The sequence below is a fragment of the Podarcis melisellensis genome, assembly GCF_964234715.1.
Source record: "Podarcis melisellensis genome assembly, chromosome: 1".
NCBI classification, from domain to species: Eukaryota; Metazoa; Chordata; class Lepidosauria; order Squamata; family Lacertidae; genus Podarcis; species Podarcis melisellensis.
Window position 1 is genome coordinate 22365671 of NC_138528.1, and position 24846 is coordinate 22390516.

The following is a 24846-nucleotide window of genomic DNA, read 5'->3' on the forward strand; positions in this document are numbered from 1 at the left end:
GTCTTCCACACAGCAAACTGGACCTATCAGTGCCACTCTAGTGATGACCCGTCCTCTGAAGGGGCCACGTGACATTCTCTTGGACCTGGAGATGATTACTGTTAACACTGTCATCAACTTCAGAGGAAGCTCCGTCATTCGGCTGAGGATATATGTATCGCAGTATCCCTTCTAAACCAAGAGTTTCATTGCTTTATTTTGTAAAACACACACACACACACACACACACACACACACACACACACCCAGCTGAAAAGGGCATTATCCCTTTTCTGCCAGAACTTTCTTCTCAGGAGTCAGTGCGTCTAATAACTCAGCATGAAATCAGCAATAAAAGTTGCCATAATGGCTCATATTACAATGATGGGCCAGACCTCCTCCTCATGGTTTGAAACCACCTGAGCATTACATTGCCAATGGATTCCATAGGTGTTTTTCCTGCAATGATCATGTGCTGTTAAGAATCTTTTGTCTTGCTTTCCAAAACTTTTTATACAGTGTGATTATAAGCTTAAGAAACTGTGAAGTTCTCCCCCTTTATCCTGGCAATGCTGTTTAGCAGAATAACCAGAGAAACCGTGGGAAATGCTGGCTTTTGCTGTTCTGCTCTCTCTTTTTTCTTCCGCTAACACTTGTGGAATCAGGGAACCACCAGCCGCCTTCTCAAAAATGTCTGTGGAATCATCAGTTCTGAACCTGTTATGTGTCTCTATAGAAACTGCCCCTCATTCATCTTCCTCCCCCCCCCCATAGAAAAAAATCCTTCTTTTCAGCCTGGGTTCTTTTCTGCCTTAAAACTTTGGGAAGAATCATGAAGAATCATGTAGTCACACATGGCCAAGAAAACTGAAGGAAAGGACAGTGGCTCAGTGATGGAGCATCTGTTTTGCAAGCAAAGGGTCCCAGGTTTAATCCCCAGCATCTCAAGATAGTGTTAAGGATACCCTCTGCCCTGTCTAAAACTCTGGAGCCATTGCCAGTTAGTGTAGACTAGCCATTCTCAACCTTGGGCCCCCAGCTGTTGTTGGACTGCAACTCCCATCATTCCTAGCCAGCATGGCCAGTGATCATAGATGATGGGAGTTGTGGCTCAAGAACATCTGGGGGCCCAAGGTTGAGAAAGGCTGGTGTTGAAGATGTTGAGCCAGGTAATGGCCTGATTCAATTTCCTATATGCTTGTTGAAGAGCTCCCCCACTATCTAGGGCCATGTGCTTGTAAAATGCCATAGACATTTGATGCTGAAATCTGAAAAATCCCACTGGAAAGCTCAAGCCACTGGGTTCGCATGTTGCATCTTTTTGGATCCCAGCCACTACCAGGCACTGGGTTTTGATGGAAAGATCACTAGTACTGTTTAAAATATTTATTGTAAAATATACAGGGCCTGGTTCTCCATTTACAATTTGGGCTCCGTTTATAAGTCTTGTGATTTATAATCACAAGACAGTCTGCCATAGATAAGGAGCTGCGCTATGAAATCAAACACATGCAGGTCACATTTCAGTAGCTCTGAGAAACAGTCTGCATTCTGAACACCAAGAAGAGGCTTCTTTGTTCTCTTCTGTTAGTAGGGAATGCAATACCTAGGGTTGTGGCACAGTTCAGAGGTAAAATGCATACACCTGGGGGCAGAGGAAGAAATTCCGTTCAGTTCACATTTAAAAGCAAAACTTGCAAAACTGTACCTAGTGAAACAATAGGCTGACTAAAGCACAGCCATCTTTCTAAATTCTCACTTCTCCAAATTTTGCAATGCAGTTCACACAACTCTGAATTTTGCAATTCTATTCTCCAGCCACGTAATGTATATGCAGAGAAATGCATATATTAGTGAAAATGACGTGCTAAAATGCATTGTTTTAGGAAGAAGTGTCTTGAAAAATGTGTATATTAGGGAAGACAGCATACCAAAATGTGTATATTTGGAGAAATTGGCACAAAAATGCTGATGAATTTTCATGAGTATTTTTTATTTAAAAAGTCACAGGCTGGTGTGGAAACGTAGAGAACTGAATTTAAGGCTGGAAAATGAGAAACTGAGAGAAATAGAAATTGACAGGTTCACTCATCCTAAGTGCACACAAGATCCCGGTCCAGTTCTTGCTCTCCAATTAAAGGATCTCAGGTACCAGACTAGGAAATATGTCTGTCTGATGCCATGGACTGCTACTACTAGCAGCAACTGTAGACCATTTGGGATAGAGCATTTCCCTTTGGGGAAAGAGAACCTGTAGCTCTGTATGAACTATACACAGTGGCTCATGCCCCAAATAACCTTTTTTTATGTTGCATGACATTTATTTGCTTTGGGGAACTTTTTATTTCTTGATTCTTAACCATTTCAAGATGTGAACTATTTCACTCTCTTCTGCTTCTGTTAGATTGCTTCCAAGGTTGAGCTGACATAGGATTTAGCTAATGTGAACTAGTTACACGAGACTTAACAGAGCAATCCTAACCACATCTATTCAGAAATAAGTCCTATTAAATCCAACTGAGTACTCCTAGGCAAGTGGGGTGACGATTGCAGCCTTAGTCTGCTCTCTTAAATGCACATCCCAAATAGCACATTTGCTCTGAATTTCAAAGGTAGCTCAGCAGCCAAGACAGCCAGGGCTAGGAAATTTAAGATACGAAGAAATTGCCTGTGCCTCACCTGGGATTATTGTGGTTGTACACAATAATGCTCTTCTAAAATCCCAGCGAGGTACAGCAAGAAGATATTTATGGGAGCAAAAAATGAAACCAATTATATTTAGGATACAACTGTGAATGTGGCTCCTAGTTTTTTTCATAAAACATGTTTTCTTCTTCCAATATTGTTTGAAGGGTTGATTTCTAGCACCATTAGTGTAACGTGTGCACTTCTAAATAATTTCAACAGATCTGCGTAACAATAGATAGTCATGAAATTTATTAATATTATTACTGTATCTTGCTTAGTTTTCACAAAGGTTTTTGAGAGAGGAACAGATTGTTCAGGAATTTAAAACATTAAATTGTTCAAAATTTTAAAATTCAAGTCAATTATAATGAATCTATATGCTTGGTTAGTTTTTTGGAATGGTATTCAAAAACCATTAGAAGTTGTGTTCTGGGCCTAGTTGTGCTTAACGTATAAGCTGGGCAACATGTTAATATTAGAGGATCAATCTCCATGTTTAAATTTCAGTGTTTTAAGCTCCACAAATTCTTCTGTGAAACAAGCAACGTTGTGCGGATCCAAAGAAAATATGGCTTGCATATCTAGGTTGGGACTCTCAATAACCTCTACATTAAATGATTAAATATGGTTTCATAGAATATACCATTTCAACATAGACTGACAATTATTTCATGGGACCAGCACACCAAGAAAACATAGGTACATTACATACTCTAGCTTGAATATTGCAATGAACAAGCTTGAAGTCTTCTAAAAAGTATTTTTCAGATGGGTTTTTGCCACAATGGTGTCCCCAAGTATAGCACTTTATCCAACACAGGGGTGAAATGGTGATTATTCACTTACATGCAACAAAGGAAAGAGGTGACCTTGAGGCACCGGTGACATGGAGGCTGTTCCCCATTCCTAGTGACCCGTAGCTGTTGAGAAGCCTGTTCCTATCAGAACCTCTTTCTCCAGCATTGCCCTATCATGGGCCCTGTCTGGGTCAATACAATCCATTCTCACCATCAACAACACATACATCTTCATAATCCAGATGGTCATCATTTGATACTGCAATGTAACTAGTTTCCAACACAAAGAGGATAATGTAATTTACACTACATGTCTTTGGTGTTTCTGATTCATACACAAATCCTTACTAATTTGTATCTGAACCGAGCTTTTTTTAAAAAAATAATTAAAAATTCTTGCATTATTTTTTAAAGATTGTGAATGAACACAGCATTGAATATGCCAATGTGGAAATGTTCTTTAAAGTGTTTGTACAAAAAAAATTCCAATAAAATTATAAGTGATTTTTTTGATGTGAACATTTTTTTTAATTTACAATAATGCACAGGGGTTTAGTACTTTAGCATTTCTTAGTATTGTTCTGTGCACCCCAGTTCCCAAGAGACTCCAGGGCGTTCCAGAACTTACCCAGGGTTCAGTTTCCTTGGAATGAAGGTTAATGGAGACTGTGGGTTTTATATATATATATAGGTAATATATAGGATATATATTACACACATACACAACCTGAGCATAGGACAGGGTGGGGGGCTCACAGCATTAACACCCCCAATAGATCTTGCTTCTTCATGACAGTTCCAGGGAAACTCCAAGCTACAGCTCTGGGTCAGCAGAGAGCAAATCATGCCTCTGTCTCCAGCTTCCAGCACCAGTCCAGTGCACACATACAACACCCCTATCTTGGCCAATGTCAGGGACTGGACTGAAGAGAAGGGCGGGAATCGCCCCCTCCTCCTCCTCTGCTTCCCCCCCTTCCCTTCTGCAGTAGTTTCAAGAGAAGAGGGAGACAGGATTGAATTACAGCAGAACGAGGAGCTGCCAAGTTATGAGGTATTATAGGAGGAGGAGGGAGGGGAAGAACTGCCAGCAGAGACATCCTTGGAGAGCATAGAAGCACCACCATCCCTGCATACTTGCCGCTCACTTAGAATTCAAGAGCAAAGGGCCCAATAACATTTGACTCCTGAGGCCCCCCGTCGAGCCACGGGCTGTAGATGGGGAAAGGCGTGGAGGAGCTCAGGTTGACCGACGTCACTATGGAGTTAAGGACTGGATTCTTTGTCTTGCACCACAATGAATAAATAAAACCATAAGTACAAAATTTTAACCACAGTCCCAGCTTGGGTGCAACAGAAAACTGCAGTTAGTGTAAACCAAGAAGTGAATGCTTTCATCTTCCCCTTGTACCTGAAGCGGGGTGTGTGTGTGTGTGTGTGTGTGTGTGTGTTTGCATCCAAGACTCAAGCACACTCATTCTCAAACATGTTATGTCTTAAATTGGATGGCCATGTAGCCTCCTTTACAGAGGATAGTCCTCTATTGCTGAAGTCACACCTATTTGCTCTGGCTTTGGGCACTTGAGGTCCATTTTTTTTAGGGGGGTTCACTTTATATTTCTAATTTTAAGTTGTTTTAAGGTGCTTTTAATATCAAGTAATACTGTGTTTTAACATTAATGCTTTGTTTTAATTGTTGTAACCCACCCTGGGGCCACAGGGTGAAGGGCAGGCAATAAATTGTAATAGTAATAGTTGAAGGGCTATTGGGTCCACGTGTGGTTTAAAGACAACCCCAAGAAAAGTGTTGGGCTTGAAGTTGCTCATCAACAATTAGCACCTAAATAAAAGTTAAGCAGGTATGCAAATCACCCGGTCACAGCCTTCCTCAGTAGGAGATGTATTGCATTTCTATTTAAATTATAATAATTATTTCTAAATATGATTCCATACACATAAATGAGCATGCACAAATATTATGCAAACCCATATCCCCTTTTCTATTGTAACCTGCGCCTTTAAACTTGCTAAGCGATTTATCTACAGCAGCAGTGGGGAACCTCTGAGGTCTCCCCATTTGGCCATTTTAGCCAAGCTGAGCATTTCTCAGTGTTGGGCAGGTAAAGAACTGGCTCCCTGACCAAAGTGGATCTGCAAAGCTCTGTATCTTTGCAAGCCCACCATGACTGTCAATGCCTGCAAAGGCACAGTGCTCTGCAAGCACCAAGAGTCAGCCGACTGTTGGCACTTGCAAAGCCCTGTGCCTTTGCCCACAAGGTTTGATTTCAAACTGCACAGGCAAGGAAAACTACAGTATGTCAGCTTATGTCCCTCGATGTCCACCTGTGAGAATGACCCATGGGGCTTGGGGAAAACCTAAGGATCTGGCCCACCAGTTGGAAATCTCCCCTCCCCCCCCCCCCAATCTAGAGATGGGGTAAAGAGGTAGCCAAGTTTGCTGATGATACCAAATTGTTCAGGGTCGTTAAAGCAAAAGAGATGGCAAGGAGCTTCACAAGGATTTCTTCAAACTGGGTGAGCAATAAAATGGCAATTGCATTTTTTTTATCATTCTGATTATTTAATACCATGTAAACAAGTGTAATGTGTTGCACATTAGGGGGATGGGGATCCTAATTTCTCATTTACACTAAAGAGGTTTGTAGTGACTGGCCATATATGAAATGCAGGAGTCATAGTGGATAACTTGATGGAGAGGACAAGTCAGTATGCGACAGCTGTGAAAATGGCAAATTCCATAATTTCTTGGATCTCACAGTACTAAATACTGGAAGAGAAAAATCCAGTCTGTCTGCATGACAGATTCACCACTGAATTCTTTTCCAATGGAATGCTCCCCTGTGAAGGTTTACTAGAGTAAATTTGGAATGCTGTATAGTCTTAATCACACAGACTACTAAACAAAACCAGCTCATACGTCAGGTTGTGTTTTTTTTAACCACTCCCCAGCTAACTCTTATGCGTGACTGTGGTAACACATGTCCTGCCAACATGACATTCATTGGGACACATTAGACTTGACAAACTATTCACAGCGCTGATAAGGATCTTTAGCCATTTCAAATACAAATGAACATCTCTGTTGCAAGATTCAAGTGCCACCCATGTTTCACAGAACTTCCCTGTACTGCACACCAAACAGATTAATTCAGAAGTGTGCCCTTGCCGAAAGGTGCCTTAATAAAGACAAGGAGATGCAGAACCAGATGTTCTAACTAGCCTCCTCCAGGACATATGACGACTGACTTATTCTCATGGCAAAAAAAGGTTGAAAGTTGAATGCCTCTGGTGATAAACCTGTAAAGTCAGTTTCAGCTCTATAAATAGGTATGGTTATCAAAGGCTCCATGAATGTTTAATGTGCTTTGCAACTTCGGTGAAAGTAGTTAATCTGTAAACTGGTGTAGTGGCTAAGAGGCTGAGCTGTGAATCAGAAAATCTTCCATTCAGATTTCACCTCTGCCATTAACTCACCTGGTAACTGTAGTCTAAGACAAGTTTTTTTTGCAATGTGGGGAATGATACTGATCTGCCTTGCGGGGCTGCTGGGAGAATTACTGAGACAATGTACGTGAGCCTTGAATACTCTTAATGTATGATGCAAATGCTAACTTATTGCTGTTATTTTAAAACAATCATATCTTTAGCTTCATATTTATGTTTGAGGGTTTTTACAGTTTGCTGTATTACAATTCAAAATTTCGCAGAAGAGCGAAACACTGAATTCTGCAAACTGAATAAATTTTGCAACTATCTACAGTATACTATTCTGTTTTGAGAATAGTATAAATAAACTAGATCCATCTGTGCTCAACAGGTAACTTATTCATTTGTTGTTGTTCCTTTAAACTATCTGGAAGATCCTGGCCAAAAATGTTGATTGTTGTAAATTAAAATAACTAAATGTATTATTTGTTTTTCAGTTTAACCCATTCCTTGCATAAAATTTGTGATTGTATTTAATGTGTTAGGGTGCGTGTGTGATTGGAACCACACAATGCCAGGAGTTTCCTGTTTGAAGTTGTGATAAAACCACAAGCTGCTGCTAGTACCAGGAAGGCTGCTTCCAACGACTCCCCTCATGAACACAACAGTTCCAATTCTGCTCACCACCACCCCTCATAGGCGCCGACTCCATGGGGCCTGAGGGGGCCCGAGCCCCCTCAAAAATTCCTTTGGGGGGGCTCCGCCCCCAATAATTTAAGAAAATTATTACCGTAAATTTCGCTCTGTGCGTGTTATTGAGCGAATGTGTGGTCCCTGGAGCTGACTCGCCGGAGCGCAGGGGCAAAAATAGGCAAAAATAAGATTGGGCAGTCGGGCGGAGGGAAGGCAGAAGCTCCTGCTTTCCTGCATTCTGCCTCAGGGTCTTACTGCCCACCGGCTTCTGTTGCTGCGTTTGCTCAAACTCAGCAAAGAGCAGGGAATCCCCTGCCCTCCTGGCAAGCAGAGGGTTAAGGAAAGGATCGAGTCCTTCCTTCTAATTCTTTCCTAGTCACACTGCGTGCAGGCTCCAGGTGGAAGAGAGAGAGAGAGAGGGGGGGGCTGGCTTGGGGGGGACTTTTGCCTTCCTTTCCTCCCCCCCACCCCGTTAAACTCCTCGCCTGCATTCTTAGCCAGCTGCTTCTCCGCACACCCCTCTTGTGCCTCTTGTGCTTCTTGTCCCTTCTGTGTTTTTCCTTCCCTCCCCATTTAAAACGTGGTGACAAAGCACGGATGCACATGGATCCTCAGGATTTTTGCATTGGGTCACCCCAAATTCACCATCAGATCACATTACATGTCCATGGCTACAGTCTGTACCAAAAAAATCACGCACCCATTGTTGCCTGGGGCTGCAATGGTGCAAAAACGTGGTTACAAAGCATGGATCCACAGGATCTTTGCACTGGGTCACCCCAAATTCACCATCAGATAACATAGCATGTCCATGGCTACAGCCTGCACCAAAAAAATCACGCACCCACTGTTGCCTGGGGCCACAATGGTGCAAAAACGTGGTTACAAAGCACGGATCCACATGGATCCTCAGGATTTTTGCATTGGTTCGCCCCAAATTCACCATCAGATCACATAGCATGTTCATGGCTACATCTTGCACCAAAAAAATCATGCACCCACTGTTGCCTAGGGTCACAGTGGTGCAAAAACGTGGTTACAAAGCATGGATCCACCTGGATCCTCAGGATTTTTGCATTGGGCTTCTCCAAACTCACTGTCAGATATTAAAAATCTTTATAAAATAGAGAATTAAATACACACAGAATGTTAAATTTTCAGTTTCGAAATATTAGTACTAGTTTAGTACTGTATTTCTATATTACTATAGTACTGTATTAGTTATTTTCAAATACTTAAATATTTTTAGGGTGTAAGACCCAATTAAAGCCCGTTATTTACATACAGTATTACAGTATTTACATACAGTATTAGGCATACTGTATTAACTTTATTAACTGTATTAAAGCATTAACTTTGAGATATTATTTTTATTTAATGAACCCTCAGCCTTATTCAAAGTAAGCTTAAATTAGCTATTGTACTTATTAATCAAAGTGCTATTACCGTGCGACAGCAATATTTTATGTTTTATTCTTTTAATGATAGTTTAGGATTTATTTAAATATCATTTCAGTCTTTTCAGAGCTATATATTCACTGCTCTGTAATAGTCTATAAGCATAATTGTTACTGTAAATTAAATTAGCTTTTTACGAAAATACCGTGCGTGTTTATGTTTTGTTTCTTTTTTCAAAGCCAAAAAGTGTTTCAGGCTTGTCGAGTTTCCCGGAGTGTGGAGTTATAGAGAGTCGAGTTTTCGGGGTTCTAATGTTGATCATATGACTCTAAAATACTTTAAAAAAACTTTAAAGCTCACTAATTTTCATCTAAAATTTAGAAAACTTCCCGGGGCAGGACCCCGGTATGGGCCCCCCAATATTTTTTATAAGTCGGCGCCCCTGCCACCCCTCCACCCCACATTATAGAAAGGAAAAAGCAGGCATGTTAAATGCAATCATATATTTAATGTTCCTTGAGATGCTGCAACTTGAACTACTCGAGTGCTGCAAAAGTGCTGCAAACCCACTTCAGCTCTAGTTGTGTTGCCATAAAGCATTCTGCAATACAGCACAACTACTGAGAAATGCAACAAGGCACATGGGGTCAGTCCTCCTTTAACACTAAGCCAAACCATATATAGCTCAATGCAAAGAAGAAAATGTGTAGGCTCCCAGAGAGGAGATTGTGGCTGCTTTACTCCTTCCTGGTAGTTCTGCTCCACTAAGCCATGGACAAGCCTTGGTTGGAGCTTGTAGTTCATCTGGATCAGAGGACAGGAACTTCATCTGGCCAGGGTGCCAGATCCTTATCTTCCCCACAGTCCAAGTCTGACAGTCCAATAACACCTGGTGACATATTTTTGCTTACATTCTTTGTATGGGTGCAGCCATGCCATACCCAGCACGTTCGAGCTGATTGCCAGAGCTTGTACAGAGTCCTGTTTGGCACAGTGCAGCACCAGCAGGATGACTGGGGAGGGGGAAAGTGGCCACAATCCCTTCTTTGGGAGCCCACACATTTGTTTATTCGTGTAAAGCCACAGACTGACTCAGTATGAGGCAGTTTCCTATGTTCCTATGGGAAAAAATAATAAGGGTGGATACAGACATATCTTCAGTTGAATGCTACCCCCAGGTAGAAAGGGGGAGGAGGAAAATGTACAGCTCATCCCTTTTCCCTTGCACACCTGTCTCACCCCATCCCTATGGCTGTTCCCCCAAATCTGCTCTGGAGGGTTGAATAACCCTATGGAACAGCATGGGAGGAGATGGCGCATGTGGCAGAGAGGATTGCCAAAAAACAACAGCTCACCCTTCAGCGCACAACAGAGTCCCATCTTTGAATGGAAGGAACCTTCTGCAAGTAGAGGGAGATGTCTGCACCAAATCTATTAAACTATCTTATTGTCAGGAGTCCACTAAGTTCTTTGGGAATTGTTTTAGAGAGGTCAGGGGTCGGGGAGATGCATTTAGGCAGGACTACCTTCCAACAGGTTGATTTCACCCCCAAAGGTGCACTCCTCCATGGTCTCCCAAGACAGACGGATGCCAACAGCAAGTCTGTACAGATAGGGAGCAGGCAAACTATTAGGAATAGATAGAATTCAGAGCAGATTAGGGCATAATTATTCTGGCATCACAATTTTCATCCAAGTGGTGACTTGCATGCACACTCCTCAAAGGGAAATTGTGGCTACTGCAGAAGAACTCCAGCATTTAATACTTCCAAAATTGGTAGTGTAATGCACCAATAGTTTCCCCCTCCTTTCCTCTGGGACAGTTTCTGTTTGTTTGGTTTTGCAAGAAAGAGTACATCATGTATGGTAGAACATATCAGAAGGCAAATTATCTATGCCACATATTTCAAGGGGAGACAAGAACAGCTAAAACAAGTACCTGACAAGACCTAAGAGAACAGCTATGGATTGTCCTTAAGTCAGCCAAGAGGATCTGCAAACAGATGCAGATCTCCACACATGTAGTCAATTCAACGTAGGCATCAGAATGCACCTTCGTATCCTGATGGTCCTAATGAACTGGTTGACTGCCAAACTTATTCAGGGCTACGCCAACACTCATCAGCTATATACAGCAAGTTGCCAAGCTATAGCTGGGCTGCAGCCCACACACATTTCTGAAATCTGAAATGAAGGAAAACAAAAGCGGTCCTTGAACAGGAGTCCTTCCCCACCTCACCCCACCCCATTTCCCTGTTGTTATTATTCTAAGACAAATATTTCCACACTTGGATTCACCATCAATAGGCCCTGGAATTCATTCGCTCCCTGTCTTCCTTCTAAACTTGTGGTGCGTTAAGCATACAAACAATACGATTATGCTGAGTCATAGGCTAAAATGTAAGAGAGTTTGCCATGCTGTAGACACCCTCCTGGGACACCTTCATGTGTCATTACTACCTGCTATGTGTAGGCAATGACCAGCTTATTCTCTCAAGCATCTTGAGGCATTTAATTGCTTTTAGGTTATCTGTATTCCCCTCTTTTAAATCTGAACTACTCCAGCTCTGTATTTATTTGTTTCCAAACTGTTGCTTCTAGTTGTTTTATAGCATGTTGCTAGTGTGCGTTTGCTTGTTTTATTGGGTATGCTCTTCTTGTTAGCCACTTTGAGACCCTGCTAAAAAGGTGGGATAAAGGACATCCAATTTTAAAGTGGGTGGGATTATAATTGGTGGAATTGTAACTGGATGGACTTGCCCATATGGAAGCTGAAGTTACTCATGTTGGAGGGAAGCTGCCCAATGGATAGACCCACATACTACGCATATCAAGCATTATAATTTGATGGAATTATAATTGGTTGAATTATACCAGGAGACTGCCCATCTAGTCAACACTGTCTGCTCTAACTGGGAGATTCCTTCCAGGGTTTTGTGTGAAGGCTGTTATTTCATATTACATGCTACATGATACTTTCTTTTAACCGGGGATACTGGGGAATGATCATAAGAAGTTCTGCATAGGAAGTTCTGCAAATTATGTGCCACCATCACTGAGTTACAGTTGAGCCCCAATACTGAAAATAAATATTTATTTTGTAGTCCTTTGCAGCTCTCTCATATGTGATTGCCAAATTCCTTTTAGTTCAAATGAAATGTGCTAGCCTGGCACATTGCTGGCTAATGCTAAAGACCCGTAGTTGGCATACTTACAGGAACTGAGCTACTGCAAGGACTGCGAAATGGACAGTAAAGAGTCACTTAAGTCCTTAACTGGAGTGTGAACCAAGGTTCTTCTCTGAATACGATGGACTGAATCTTTCGACACCCACTGACATTACGCATTATGTCATGGCATAAGCACACACACTGAAAGTCACGTTGCCAGCTGTAGCAAATTGAATACCTGCTCATCCCTGGGTTAAAAGCAACAACCGGCCCCTTTGAGGTTATGCATCAAAACAATTATTCTGACAGATGAATACAAAGGAATACACCTTTAGGCAGCTGGGTGTTTGCTCTTTTGGAAAGGTACAGCCTTCATGGCAAATAAAATTACTTTCTATCAGAGAACAAACAAGGAAACAGCATCCCTCATTATTTTGACTGGCATATTAGCACCATCAAGTTATCACTGATGCTTCGGAGTTATTTCTTGAATAATTTCAAATAATCCAGTCGTTTGGAGAATAAATGCTATAGACTGTAGTACAGGTTGCAGCCCAGTCCTTATGCTAACATGCAGGAGATAAAATAATGATCTGCAGTCCATGTGTACAAGATAATTCAGCTTGCACTTGGACTAGAGCACCACCCTATCAAGGGAGTGATTTGCAGTCTTTTGTATGTTATCATTGCACAGGCTCAGATCCTGAGCTTTTTGATCCAAAGTGAGTTATATTATCCAAGCACATGTAACATTTTTCATGAAGTGTGGGATCTAAAGTGTATATCGAAGTTTAAAAGACCGGACTTGCATAAAGTAATAAAAATGCTGTGGATTCTTTTAAATTAGCAAGTATATTTTGAGATGAATTTCAGTGGAAATGAGATTCATGCAAGAGTCTCAAGGCTCTGTGAGGTTTTCCCCCCAGAGGCAGAATACACATGTACCATTCTTAGCAGTTATGATGGATTGACCCTTCTTCCATAACAGGAAAAACGACTTACATTATTGGAGCAGTGTAAAGAGATGCATAACACAATGCAAGAGACATTGCAAAAAGAAAAAAGTCTGCTCTTTTTGTAGTCAGTGAAGGTGAACTTTGTCCAAAATCTGGATTAAACAAGAAAATTTGTTGTACAGCAGGATTCCCCCCTTGATTTACTTTACATTTTCACTCTATTTTTAGACATCAGCCTTCCACTCTACCTTTGATAGAAGTGAACAAGTACCGGTAAATAAGTACATTTCCCCTAAGCTATAGATGTTTTTCTTGGAAAGATATATGGGAATAGATATATTTCTATGGGAATAAAGATTTTTTTTTTTTTACATGTGCACTTGCATTCATGTCTGGCTATTTTGTCTTCCTCTTAAGGTGTATTTTGCAATCAGCTTAAGCAACAGATCAGAGAAGGCCAACAAGTGAAATATGGGGGACTGTTTAACCCAGCAGCTCAGAGGCTGATGCTTTTGCACACACTACTGTCATAGCACCCAAGAGGGCTGGAGATCCTTAAAAATCTAGATGTCAGGGCTGTGGTCACCATCAGGGAGAGAGTCAGGTGGCTAGGAAAAGGGACCCCAGACTGAAGAGTAAGCAGAACTGGAGGACATGCAAGCAGAAGTCCGCCCACCTTTCACCTGGTGGGTGGTGTTGCGGTCAGGTAGCCGAGTCTCACAGTTTACCGGCCTAAGGGACAATACCTCTTCCCTGAATCACGGCCGGCAGCATTATAATTGCTGGGGTTCTGCCCTCTGTGGGACAGCCCCAGTCAATCAGATGGTAGGGTGGGTGTGGCCGCAGGTGATTTAGCCAAGGTGCAGCCGGCTGGGACCCTCTTTCTTGCTCCATCGCCAGATCTCCCTATCTACCCACCCTCTTTTCATGCTTTGTTCTGATATGACCTTGCTATGGACAATTGTCGGTCGCCATATTGTTGGCGCTGGGTAGGAATTTTTCCCGCTTGTCAAACTGGCACCGGCTATTTGGTTTCCGCCTGCTTAGTAGCAATCGTCACAGCCTTTGTGAGGTTAGGTATTGGGTAAGCCTTTGTTTGGTTGGAGGGGAGGTTACTGCCTTCACCTGCCCCTCTTTGGTAAGGGTATCTTGTTAAAGGGATCTGGGGTGTGAATCCTGTCCAAAGCCTGGACATGGGCTAGAGCCATGTCACAGCCCCTATGGGGACCCCTTGGGGTACCCCTATTTGATGTAAGCTATAGGGCACCCCTTATCAATGGTTTACCCTTAAGTGGACTCCCTGCAGACGGGCAGGAGTCAAGATATAGCCTAAGCCAATGCCTAAGCCAAACTGCTCACATCTGTAGCCAATAAAGTTGTGGCCTATTTGAACCCATAAACCAAAATGCTTCGTGTCAGTGTGTTTCATTGTTCTCCTGGTAACTTTGTGGCATGCAAGGCAGGGTTACATAACAAGACCAGGAGTCAAGATCACAGGACAAACCAGAAGGCAGACACAGATAACAAGTTGGGAGCAGGACCAAAACTATGCAGTGCACTGGTACTCAAGAAGACCTTGTTGATCAACTGGGAAAGGATGTCCTTTACACTACTTCCTGTCTAGGGTGGGGGAGCCTGTGGCTACCTGGGGCAAGTGGAGCCAGAACAAATCTGTAAGTTTCCTACCTGAGAAGCTGCGGTTACATGACTCATCACATGAGACAGTGGTCAGGATTTCCTAACCGTCTCCCATATTTCACTTGTTGGCCTTCTCTGATCTGTTGCTTAAGCTCATTACAAGATACACCTTAAGAGAGAATGATGGAGGATATCCACTCTGGCTCTGGAATTGCAATGGGTGGAGAAATGAGCATTTTTTTAAAATTAAAAAAACCCTGCCAGGAAGGATTTAAAAGGGGGAGAGATGAGGAAAAGCTGTGGTTATTCTCTTCATTCCTATATGGTGAAGGGGATGAACTGAGAGCTCTGCAGAGCCCAGGGTTTGTGGACACTGTCCCATGCCAAAGGTTTTCGCAGGCTTACCAATATCATCTGGAGGGTAGGGCCGTGTGATAAGTGTTTCAACAAGGCAATATATGGGTGAACAAAGGTGGAGACTGATAGCTTCCCAGGGGGTAGCTCAGCTAAACCGATACCATAGACACTTTTCAGATGGGTGGGACTCTCTGTCACCGCGAGGAAGCATGGCAAGCCCCTCTGCTGCTGCGGAGGAAATGTAGCGTACCCTCCGCTGCTGCAGGGAGGCATGGCGGGACCCTCTGCCACTGGGGGGAGGCCCAGCAAGGCCTTCTGCCGCTGCCGATATATATTATGATACATCAAGATATTTAGCTGGTGGTATATTGTGATGTGGAAAACCAGATGTGGAAAACCAGGTATCACCCAGCCCTACTGGAGAGCTAGATGCTGCCCACAGAACACAAGCTGGCTAGCTGTGGGATAGAGCAAAATCTGTACATAAATAAACACACTTAAGAATCTTATTACAGTAATTTTGCTTTGTTGACTCTGCAATGTTTCCAGTTAAGTTTGTTTTCTCAAATGGCTTTGCAATTCATTTGTATTGTTGCATGTCAATATAAATTTTCACTTTCAGCCTGACTCAACCAAGGAAGCCATGCCAGATGTCCAATGCGTTTGTTTCAGATATTCAGGTCATGACCAGGATTATTTGCCGAGGTGACGGAAATCATTTCTGACAAATGAAAGCATTTCAAGGTCAGGTATGCTTGTGGGTGGTTTCCCGTTGAAAAAGTTCCCTTTCCTGAAACAACTTTTTCAACAATGAAGTTGCTAAGAAAATTATAAATTCTGGGAAATTATTGGAACAGTATCCTGAATTTAACTGCAGTCATCAATGGAAGCAATCTCAGCTTTCAAAACAGAGATTACATGACCCATGTTGCATGCCCAAAAGAATGGCAGGCCACTGTGTGATGTGTGAATTCAGTATATAGAGAGCAAAATGTAAATGGTGAGTCAAACATTCTGTCCCAACTCTACCTGTGGTATCTTCCTAAAAATGGGGGTTTGTGTGTGTGAAATGTTCAACAGTGGACTCCCAGGAAGTAATGTCAGAAACAGCTCTTCATTTCCACCCAGCATGCACTTTTCTGAGGCGTCCTTGCCCCCTGCCTTCATCAGGCAGGGCTGCCACCTTGCATGCAGTCATGCTTCCCTCTTCACAGAAGACTCTCCCCCACTCTATCAGCAGCTGGCTCGTTTTATCAAACCACTGGCTCAGCGACTGCTTCATCCTCTCAAGCTGCTCACCAGTGCTGCACACAGGGGTGTCTTACCCACAGAGGCTAGTGGCGCAGGGCGCCAGGGTGCCAAGTTCTGAGGGCGCCAGGGAAGAGGCGGAGGCTGGATGCGGCGCCTCCCACCATCAGCACGCCGCCCTCGCCCGCCTCCGCCATGCTGCGCCAATACAGTGCCGTGCCTGGAGCCTCCATCTGCCACGGCCACTGTGGCATGAAGCAGCCGGCTGAGCCAGGAGGCGCCGCATCCAGCCTCCGCCTCTTCCCTGCCGGTGGAGCCGCCCTCCAGCTGCAGCCCGCCTCCTCTAGCCCTGCCAGCAGTGCTGTCTTCCCTAAAAAAAGGTGGACAACTCTGGGAAATGGGGGAGGGCACAGGAGGGAGCATTGCACCACGGCACTGGATATGCTTAAGACGGTCCTGGTTGCACACCACCCCAATCTCTGAGCCGCGCAAGATTCCAGGGGTCCTGGTGCTTACCCGGGCTTTGTGTTTCCTTTGGAAATGAGGCACAGGGGAAACCATGTTGTCTTTGTTGTTTATTTACACATGTATACAACCTAAGCCTATGATGGAGGGGCTCACAGCATTACACTACAAGAGGTTCTTGCTTCTCCCATGGCCACAGTCCTGGACGCCAGCAGAAATCAGCCATGGCCCTCTGTCTCACTGCTCAGCTTGCTGCATTCAACATGCTGCAACTATTTTTCCTCCAAACGACATCACCCTCAACTGCAATCCTGAAAACAACTACTCTCCTTCCAACTGTAAAAATTACTTCATCTAATGTAGTTAGTTCTAACTTTCTAACTAATTCTGAGCTGAGGGAGGGCCACACTCCCTTTATCCTCTGGCACAGAGCCACTTCCTTTGTCCTAAAAACTCTGCTTTAGCATTACCAGGCTGGCTCCTAGCTTGTATTTCAATCCAGTGTCTGTCACCCAGGAATTAGAAGGGGAGTCCAGGCATCCCACAAACCCATAACATCATCATCATTATTTTCTTTTTACAACTTAATATACTTATGCATCGCTATTATGTCAGAGTGGTCTTGTTTTGCTACCAGTGATAGCACTCAACCACCTAAGGTAATCGTTGAGACAAGCAACAATAAGTCGCTGTGTGTATCCTCACACAGAGCAGGAATGAGGAAGGAGTACCTTTTTTTTGAAGCAGACCTTCCCTGTTCATCAATTCTATTTTTGTCATATCCCTTCCTTATTTTGGGTCTTGTCATGCATTTGTCAAATAGAGTAGCCATTGTCACATAAATGAGCCTGGGGCGTGAAGGTTGCAGATAAGACGAGAAGATCATTAAGGTATTGAGTAAATGAGAGGAAAGCGAAGTTAACATTTCAGATTTCGTTAAGATAATAGATCTGGCACAAGTCTAAAGGCCTGCTCTTGGATATAGTGAAATTGGAGCAGGGAGTTGGATTTGGTAAGTATTTCTTGTTATTGTTCACTTTTTTGTTTTGTTTTTCAGGAGAGCCACCTCCACCTGGCTAGAGGCAGGATCCTGAGGGGTTATATCTTCTGACCACCACCTTAGTCATGTTAACTCCCATGTGGACAAATTATCGGAATTATCAGGGCTATCACAAGTCTTCAAGTCAGGATATTGCCTCATAGAATTGCCACATGGATAGTCCTGCTAACAGAAACTGAGCAGGAAATCTATAATTCTATTTTGAAACAGTGAGTTTCTATAGATGCTTCTAAGAAATAATCCCATTAGGTGATTTGAAATTTGGTGGAGTTTGTCATCCGCCAGAAGCATCTCAAGGTCCGCCTCTCCCCATATAAACTGGACTCTGCAACCATCATATTGAGACCCTTCTTTGTGTGCCTCCAGAGGACGGCAACACAAGAACGGGCCTTTTCTGAAGTGGCTCCCCACTTGCGGAATGCTCTCCCCAGGAAAGTTCATCTGGCACCTTCATTATATATCTTTAGGTGCCAGGCAAAAACCTTCCTCTTCAACCAGACTTTTGGCTGATTAATATTCTACAGCCTTTTAAATGTCTTTGTGGAGGGGGGGGCGGTTATTGTTTTGTTTTTGTTTTAACTATTTATTTTGTATTTTTTATTTTGTATCCTGTATTTTTATCTTGTGAACCGCCCAGAGATCTTCAGATGAAGGGTGGTATAGAAATAACTAAATTAAAATCAATCAATCAAGAATCAATCTCTGCTGGAAACCATAATCCACCTTACAAATGAGCCTTGGCTGTGCTACTCAGAATGTGTCCATGCTACAGACTGTGTGCCACTGCTTTTAGATGGTGTAAATAAAAATATCAATGTTAGCTCAGAGGTAGACCTGCAAGCGGAAGATCCATGGTAGGGCTGAGAGAGACTCCTGCTTAAAACCCTGGGGAGCCCCTGTCAATCAGCATACACAATACTGAGCTAGATGGACCAACAGTCTGACTCTGTGTAAAGCAGCTTCCTATGTAGGTTCTCCCAGTTTGGGTTTACAATTAGGAAACCAAACAAAAAATATAATCTATAAATAACTGGGCAGGCATGGGGTGTGCATGTGTGTGATCCAGCTTTGTTACACCAACCCCTGGACAGACCAAAATATTGCAAACATGGAAATTACAGTATTTGCTGTAGTCTAGCTTTAGGGCACACAAGAAAGGCTACTGCATCCGGCTGTTTTTTTGCTCTCTCTCTTTTTTTAAGCCCAAGGCTGGTAACCAAAGGAAGTTAGTTTTGGTGCCTCAGGAATCAATTAGAGAACGGAAGAGCAGCTGCTGCACCTGCTTGCAAGCTTCCTGAAGAGGAAGGCCGACCCGTTTCTGTGCAAGAGTTAAAAAACAAAACCCAACCAATAACCGCCAGAAAACCTGCTGCGTTACTTACGATAGAGGAACAACATTTTCCAGCAATGGGATGTGGCAGAAGGTTGCAGAGGTAGCTGGTGGAGACTTGAGGGGTCTAGGTAAGAGAAAGGAAACGCTATCGAGGTAGACAGTTGAGGAAAGTTTTGCGCCCGGCCGAGGGCCAGCAAGCGCGTAGAAGGACCGTTGCATTTGCAAAGTGCCTATTGGGAAGAGGGGGGTCGTCGCCTTGGTTCGGCGCCAGAAAAGAGCGGGAAGGGACCCGCCTTAAGGCCACCGAGAACTGGTGGCGCTTACGCGTAAAAGGGGGCCAGGGGCAAAAAGCGTTTCGCGCGCAGCGTAAGGCAGCAGGTGTCGGTTTTAGGAGAGGAAGGGAGAGGTGCATAAAGCCGCCTCAGAGGAGGGAGTCGGGAACCCAATTAAACTGAGCCGGGCAGGAAAAAGGAAAGGCGAGCGGAGGTGAGGAGAAGCTGGAGCCGCCCCGGGGCAGTCGCTCCTCTCCAAGGCGCGCGTGCGCGCGGTCCTCTCATTTTTCTCCTCCCCTCGCCCGGGGAAAGTTGGTGTCTTGGAGCCGGTTTTCCTCCTCGCGGGGAGAGGGGGGCAAGTCGTCGCCGTCGACCCCGTGTCCCTCATCTGGTTGGAAGCTGGAGATAGTGGCCGCCTAGCGCGCGCGCGCCCCGGGGACCAGCCAGGTGCGCTTCTGCCTCACAGAGGGGCTGAGTCGTCCGCTGCACTGCGGTCAGGACCGTCCCCGAGGGAGCAAAGAAAGCGAGAGGAGGATGAAGGGACCTGACCGGAGTGGCCTCGCTGCTGAGGTAGACCCCTTGCCCATCTTGCCAAACGGCAGCTTCCCCGGATAGTGGCACGTCTTCTGAATGTGGGGCGGCTGGAAGGGGATGGGGCTAGGTGGCCTTAAAAAACCCCAAGAACAACAAATCTGCTTTTGTCTGAAAGGCCAAAAGTTCAAGAGCTGCAGAGTTTCCCCAGCATGATTGTCTGTTTTATTTCCGCCTGTCGGGAAGCTATTAGAGGAAAATGTGCCCGAAGGCAAGGTACTGATCCTAAGTGGGGCAGGTGACTCCTAGTAGGGAGAGTATTGGTTTTCAGGAACTACCTCTTTGGTGCTTTAGTGAAAGTTCGTGCTTTGGCACTTTCGTTGATCTTGCCCATTCATTCCTCATCCAGCTGTGCTGATTAAAGCAGAATTGTTTGAAACTCAGATCTCGAAAGTATGTGTGATAGTTCTCTGTAAAGTGTCCAGAATGCAATCCTAATTCCTCACGGTTGATATATTCAGCCCCTCTGCCTGCTAAAAACCCTGGCAAATATATTAAAGCAAATGTAATGTTAACAAAATTCACTCACTCTTACTGAAGAATCTTTGTGTTCATTTGTTCAACTGAATTAGTGCCCTGCATTTCTCTAAATGCTGGAATTCAATCCAGATGCTGTTAGTTTTGCTAAAATTCTCTTGAAATCAGTTGTGATGAAGTGAGTCACAACTAACTTCTCTCATTGATTTCAGTGGGACAATAGATCTAGGCCTACAAGTTGGATATAATTGATAAACTAGTCAGCTAAAGTTTTAATTGCCTGTTAACAGAGGAATCTTAGCTTATTCTTAGTTCTGCCATGAATTTACTATGTTGTCTTTGGCTCAAGACACTCAGTTTCTCGATCTATAAAATGGGAGTACTGCCTGCTGCTGTTCCTATCTAAGCACGCCACTTGTATTTTTACAGAATTGGTAAAATGGGATCAAATCTTCTATGTGTAACCCCATCTTGGTTTCTATTTATCCACTACCCTCTAGCTTTAGCCTGATCTCTGGAAACTGGCTTTTATATATATTGATACTACTACATGGTAAGAACTCTTAGAGTAAATGCATCAGTTCAGTAAATCACTATTTAAAAAAAATAAATACTCTTTTAGCATCCATTAGAGCAATTTATCGGTTTTGTTCTAGTTATAAGCAGTATGTTATTGAAGTATATCTTCTATGATATTGATATCAGAACAGAGAAATCTTGTATTTGTTAACCCCTAAGGAATTCCAGTGTGCTCAATAGACTAAGTAACTGGGCATAGGATTGCATCTTTAAATAACAAAACAGATGCATCGTGCTTAAATATTTTTGTCTGTCAGCCCAGACGTCTTTCATTCAACATTACATTGGTGAGGAGTCATGATATCAGAACATTCTGTTCCAATGCCTAGACTATATTCCTGTACACTCATTTTGAGCACCTGACCAGTTGGGTGTGTTCAAGTGTGTCTAGCCATTTGACGTAACTCGTTAAATTCAGACCATTTTGGTTCGAACTAGCCTTGTAACTTTTAAGTCTGGGCACATTCCTGTCTTCTTGATTAAGGTTCACCAGTAGAGTCCTGGTTGCTTTATCATAGCACTGTTAGTGGCTGCTGTGGAAAAGGCAAATTCCATGTTAAGGATAATTGGGAAAGGAGTTGAAAATAAAACTGCCAATATGTCATTAAACAAATCTACGGTGTGGCTGCACTTGAGAGTACTGGGTACCGTTCTGGTTGCCTCACCTTAAAAATGGGTATTGTAGAGTTAGCTGGAGTGGCTTCCCAGTTAGGAAAGGTTACAGCATTTGGGACTATTTTTGTTTAGACAGGAATGTCAGTAAGAGCTGACACGATGGAAATTATGCATGGCATGGAGAAAGTGATTAGAGAAAAACCTTTCTCCCTCTCTCATAACACCAGGGCTCTGGGACATTAAAAGAAGCTGAACGTATGAGGATTCTGGACATACAAACAGAGTACTTGCTCACACAGCACAGAGTTTAACTATGGAATTGGTGCTCACAAGTGGCAGTGTTGACCACCGACCTGTATGCCTTTAAAAGAAGATTAGACAAATTCATGTAGGATAAGTCTATCAGTGCCTACAAATGATGTTGGCTATGTTCTGTCTCCCCTGTTGGAGTGTCAATATGCTTCTGAATATCAGTTGCTGGAAACCACAGGAGGGAAGAATGTTGCACACAGGTTCCTTCTTGCAGGTTCCCCATAGGCACCTGGTTTGCTTCTGTGAGAAGAGAACGCTGGACTAGATCACCTGTTGGCCTGATCCACCAGGCTCTTCTTGTTTTCTAGCGTTCACTGCTGCCATTCAAATCAAGGTGTCCATCAACATTCCAATCACTTTTGTGCCAGCCTAAATTCACCTAAATTAAAGTTACCATGTTATGAAGCATAACAGATGCATTCACTTCCATTTACCACACCTGCCACTTCCTCTGCATGCTTCCTTATCCAACTGAATGAATGTATTTGCAAGTTATGGGAACAATGTTATCAGCAGAATAAATTGTAGTACGTGAATTGGGTGTTTGCCTAATGCAGCATTAGAAGTGTGTATGGGATAACTGATAGTTGTTACTAGGCTCCTTAGCATTTTCAAGTATTTTGTTGGTACTTCTTGCACTGGCAAAATTAGTCTAACACAATGCTGTCAGTTGCCTCGGGGTTAAAAATTATTAACCTTTGGCCCTCTTGCCCTGTGATGTTGAGCGTCTGCATTCTGGAATTTTTTATGGGAATTTTTTTTTCTTTAAACCATGATATATGTGAAAGGACTCTGGTTTATTGCTGTTCTCAAAGAATCTCTGCTTTGTAAAAATGTTGACATTTTTGTTTTATGGTTACCCAGTGCACCAAGTTTTCTCTTCTCATTTTAAAGGCCCAGAAATAATTTTGATTCTATTTTGACCTTTTAAATGTAAAACTTGATAAAGCCCCAGTTGAGAGTGGCCAGAACTGCGTGATGAATCCAGCCGACGGTATTTTTCAGATATAATGTCAGATGTGAGCAGTGCTTTGTTTTTTCCTGGTGGAATGCAGAGTAATGGCACCTTTGACACTTGACACCACAGAGATGCCAGATGATTCACAGGTGGGCAACAACCTGTCAGAATCGTCCACAGAGATGGATGGAAGTAAAGATCCAACCCACTTGCCAGAAAAAGGTCCCTCACCCCTGCTCTTGCATTACTAACTAGAAATTTAGAGTAGGACTGGCCCTAAAATATATTATTTCTCACAATGGGACAAGACCTCTGTGTTCAGACTATTCTTGTTTACCTCTGTGAATCTTATAAAATTATGTGTGCCAAGACTAAACACCAGTGTACTGCAAGTAAAAAGAAACAAAACAAAGGAGGGTATATAGACGCATTGAGGTCTGGAAACAGATGACATCTTTTACAAACATTTAAATGTCCCACTTGGGGTGCTAGCTGGATCCAGGCACCGGCCATATAGCAAGCTGTTTTTGCTTCCTATTGGTCCTATGCAAGTGCACTGATTGCATTTCTCATAATTGTTTTAGGAGAGACTTATTCCTTTGAAAGGGTCTATGAAAATGCATAGATGGTTATAAGTGTGAATTTGCCTTTCATGTTGTCCATAGTCTTGTAGGCATTTGGTTTCACAGGTGCACACCCCATAAACACAAACCAAGTGACTGTAAGCTGATGGAGAGATAACCCATTGAATCTGACATTCATGGCATGTGACATTCTTTATGATGTGGCTTTTTAATCAAGATTGGACTATGGCCAATATGCTGCTAGCAGACATTCTTGCTTCACTGCTACAAATTTATTTGCCATGCTCATCCTGGCACGTATCCCTTCCCTTTCTGGAGAGCATAGGATGATGAGCCCCATCTCTTCTCCTGAACTTGGGGTTTAAGAATGCAAGTTAGGCGAACGTTTCTGACCTTGCACTGTGATTCAGAAGTGCTCTGAGTAACTCAAAAACTTAACACACTGCATGAGAAGCCTCTACTCGTGAACCTAAGGTACACTTGAGAAGAAAGATCCTGTACCAGTTTTTACAATTTGCACAAGTCTTAAAAATCACTACCGGTACTTTTATGTTTGTTTGTTTTTTCCTTTATTGATTTAAAATAAATACATTTATGGAAAAACAAACAAACATATAATCAAACAAACAATAGAAAAATCAAACAAACAACCACAATATAAGGAACAACAAAATTAGTATAGCTAACATCCTTTATACTCCTGAGACTGAAAACAATTATAAAAGAGAAAAGAATTAAAAATGACTTCCAATTAATCTCACTGTACTTTATCTGTCAATTACTTTATACCGCACAGTTACATATTTCTTATATAGGCACACTTGAGAAGAAAGACCCTCTACCGGTTTTTACAATTTGCACAAGTCTTAAAAATCACTACTTTTATGAATGAGGGAATGTGCTACAAATTCTTGGATTCCCCACTTGTCTATTCATATGAGTAGTGTTCTAATAATTAACTAGAGGACTTGCAGTTATATATGAAAATGCTTGGGACCTGATTCTGCAAATTGAGGGTGTTATTTGCAAAGAACTATGATGTGACTGATTGCATATTTTTAGACGCCAGGCGAGAATGTTCCTCTTCAGCCTGGATAGCTCAGTTGGTTAGAGTGTGGTGCTGATAATGCCAGGGTTGCAGGTTCGATCCCCATATAGGATAGCTTCATAATCCTGTATTGCAGGGGGTTGGACTAGATGATCCTCAGGTCCCTTCCAACTCTACAATTCTA

The 24846-nt window shown here is 43.0% G+C and overlaps 2 protein-coding genes and 1 long non-coding RNA gene across 9 annotated transcripts in view; 2 read left to right on the plus strand and 1 right to left on the minus strand.

Annotated features, from left to right (window-relative positions):
- FBLN5 (fibulin 5) overlaps positions 1-3983 on the plus strand; it is a 58979-nt gene extending 54996 nt beyond the window's left edge. For both annotated transcript variants that reach the window (XM_081912923.1, XM_081912924.1), the window contains one exon: positions 14-3983. In XM_081912923.1, the coding sequence (XP_081769049.1) occupies positions 14-175 (162 nt within the window). In that variant the 3' untranslated portion in view covers positions 176-3983. The remainder of the gene's footprint in view (positions 1-13) is intronic.
- Positions 1351-19405, minus strand: LOC309372972. Of its 3 annotated transcripts, XR_014169746.1 has the most exons (3): positions 19276-19405; positions 14812-14968; positions 1351-1624 (listed from the first exon to the last, which is right to left on the minus strand). It is a non-coding gene; the product is annotated as an uncharacterized lncRNA (long non-coding RNA). The 3 variants fall into 3 exon arrangements; XR_014169747.1 differs by lacking the exon at positions 14812-14968 and having other exon boundaries at positions 19276-19398; XR_014169748.1 differs by lacking the exon at positions 19276-19405 and having other exon boundaries at positions 14812-15195.
- TC2N (tandem C2 domains, nuclear) overlaps positions 19283-24846 on the plus strand; it is a 32016-nt gene continuing 26452 nt past the window's right edge. The window contains exon 1 of one of the 4 annotated variants that reach the window (XM_081912545.1): positions 19283-19354. Coding sequence is in view for 1 of the 4 variants with exons in the window: in XM_081912543.1 (XP_081768669.1) it covers positions 20033-20068 (36 nt within the window). In the remaining 3 variants the exon portion in view is untranslated. Of the gene's footprint in view, positions 19355-19844; positions 20069-24846 lie in introns of those variants that run through there. The other 3 variants (XM_081912546.1, XM_081912543.1, XM_081912544.1) reach the window with 3 other exon arrangements.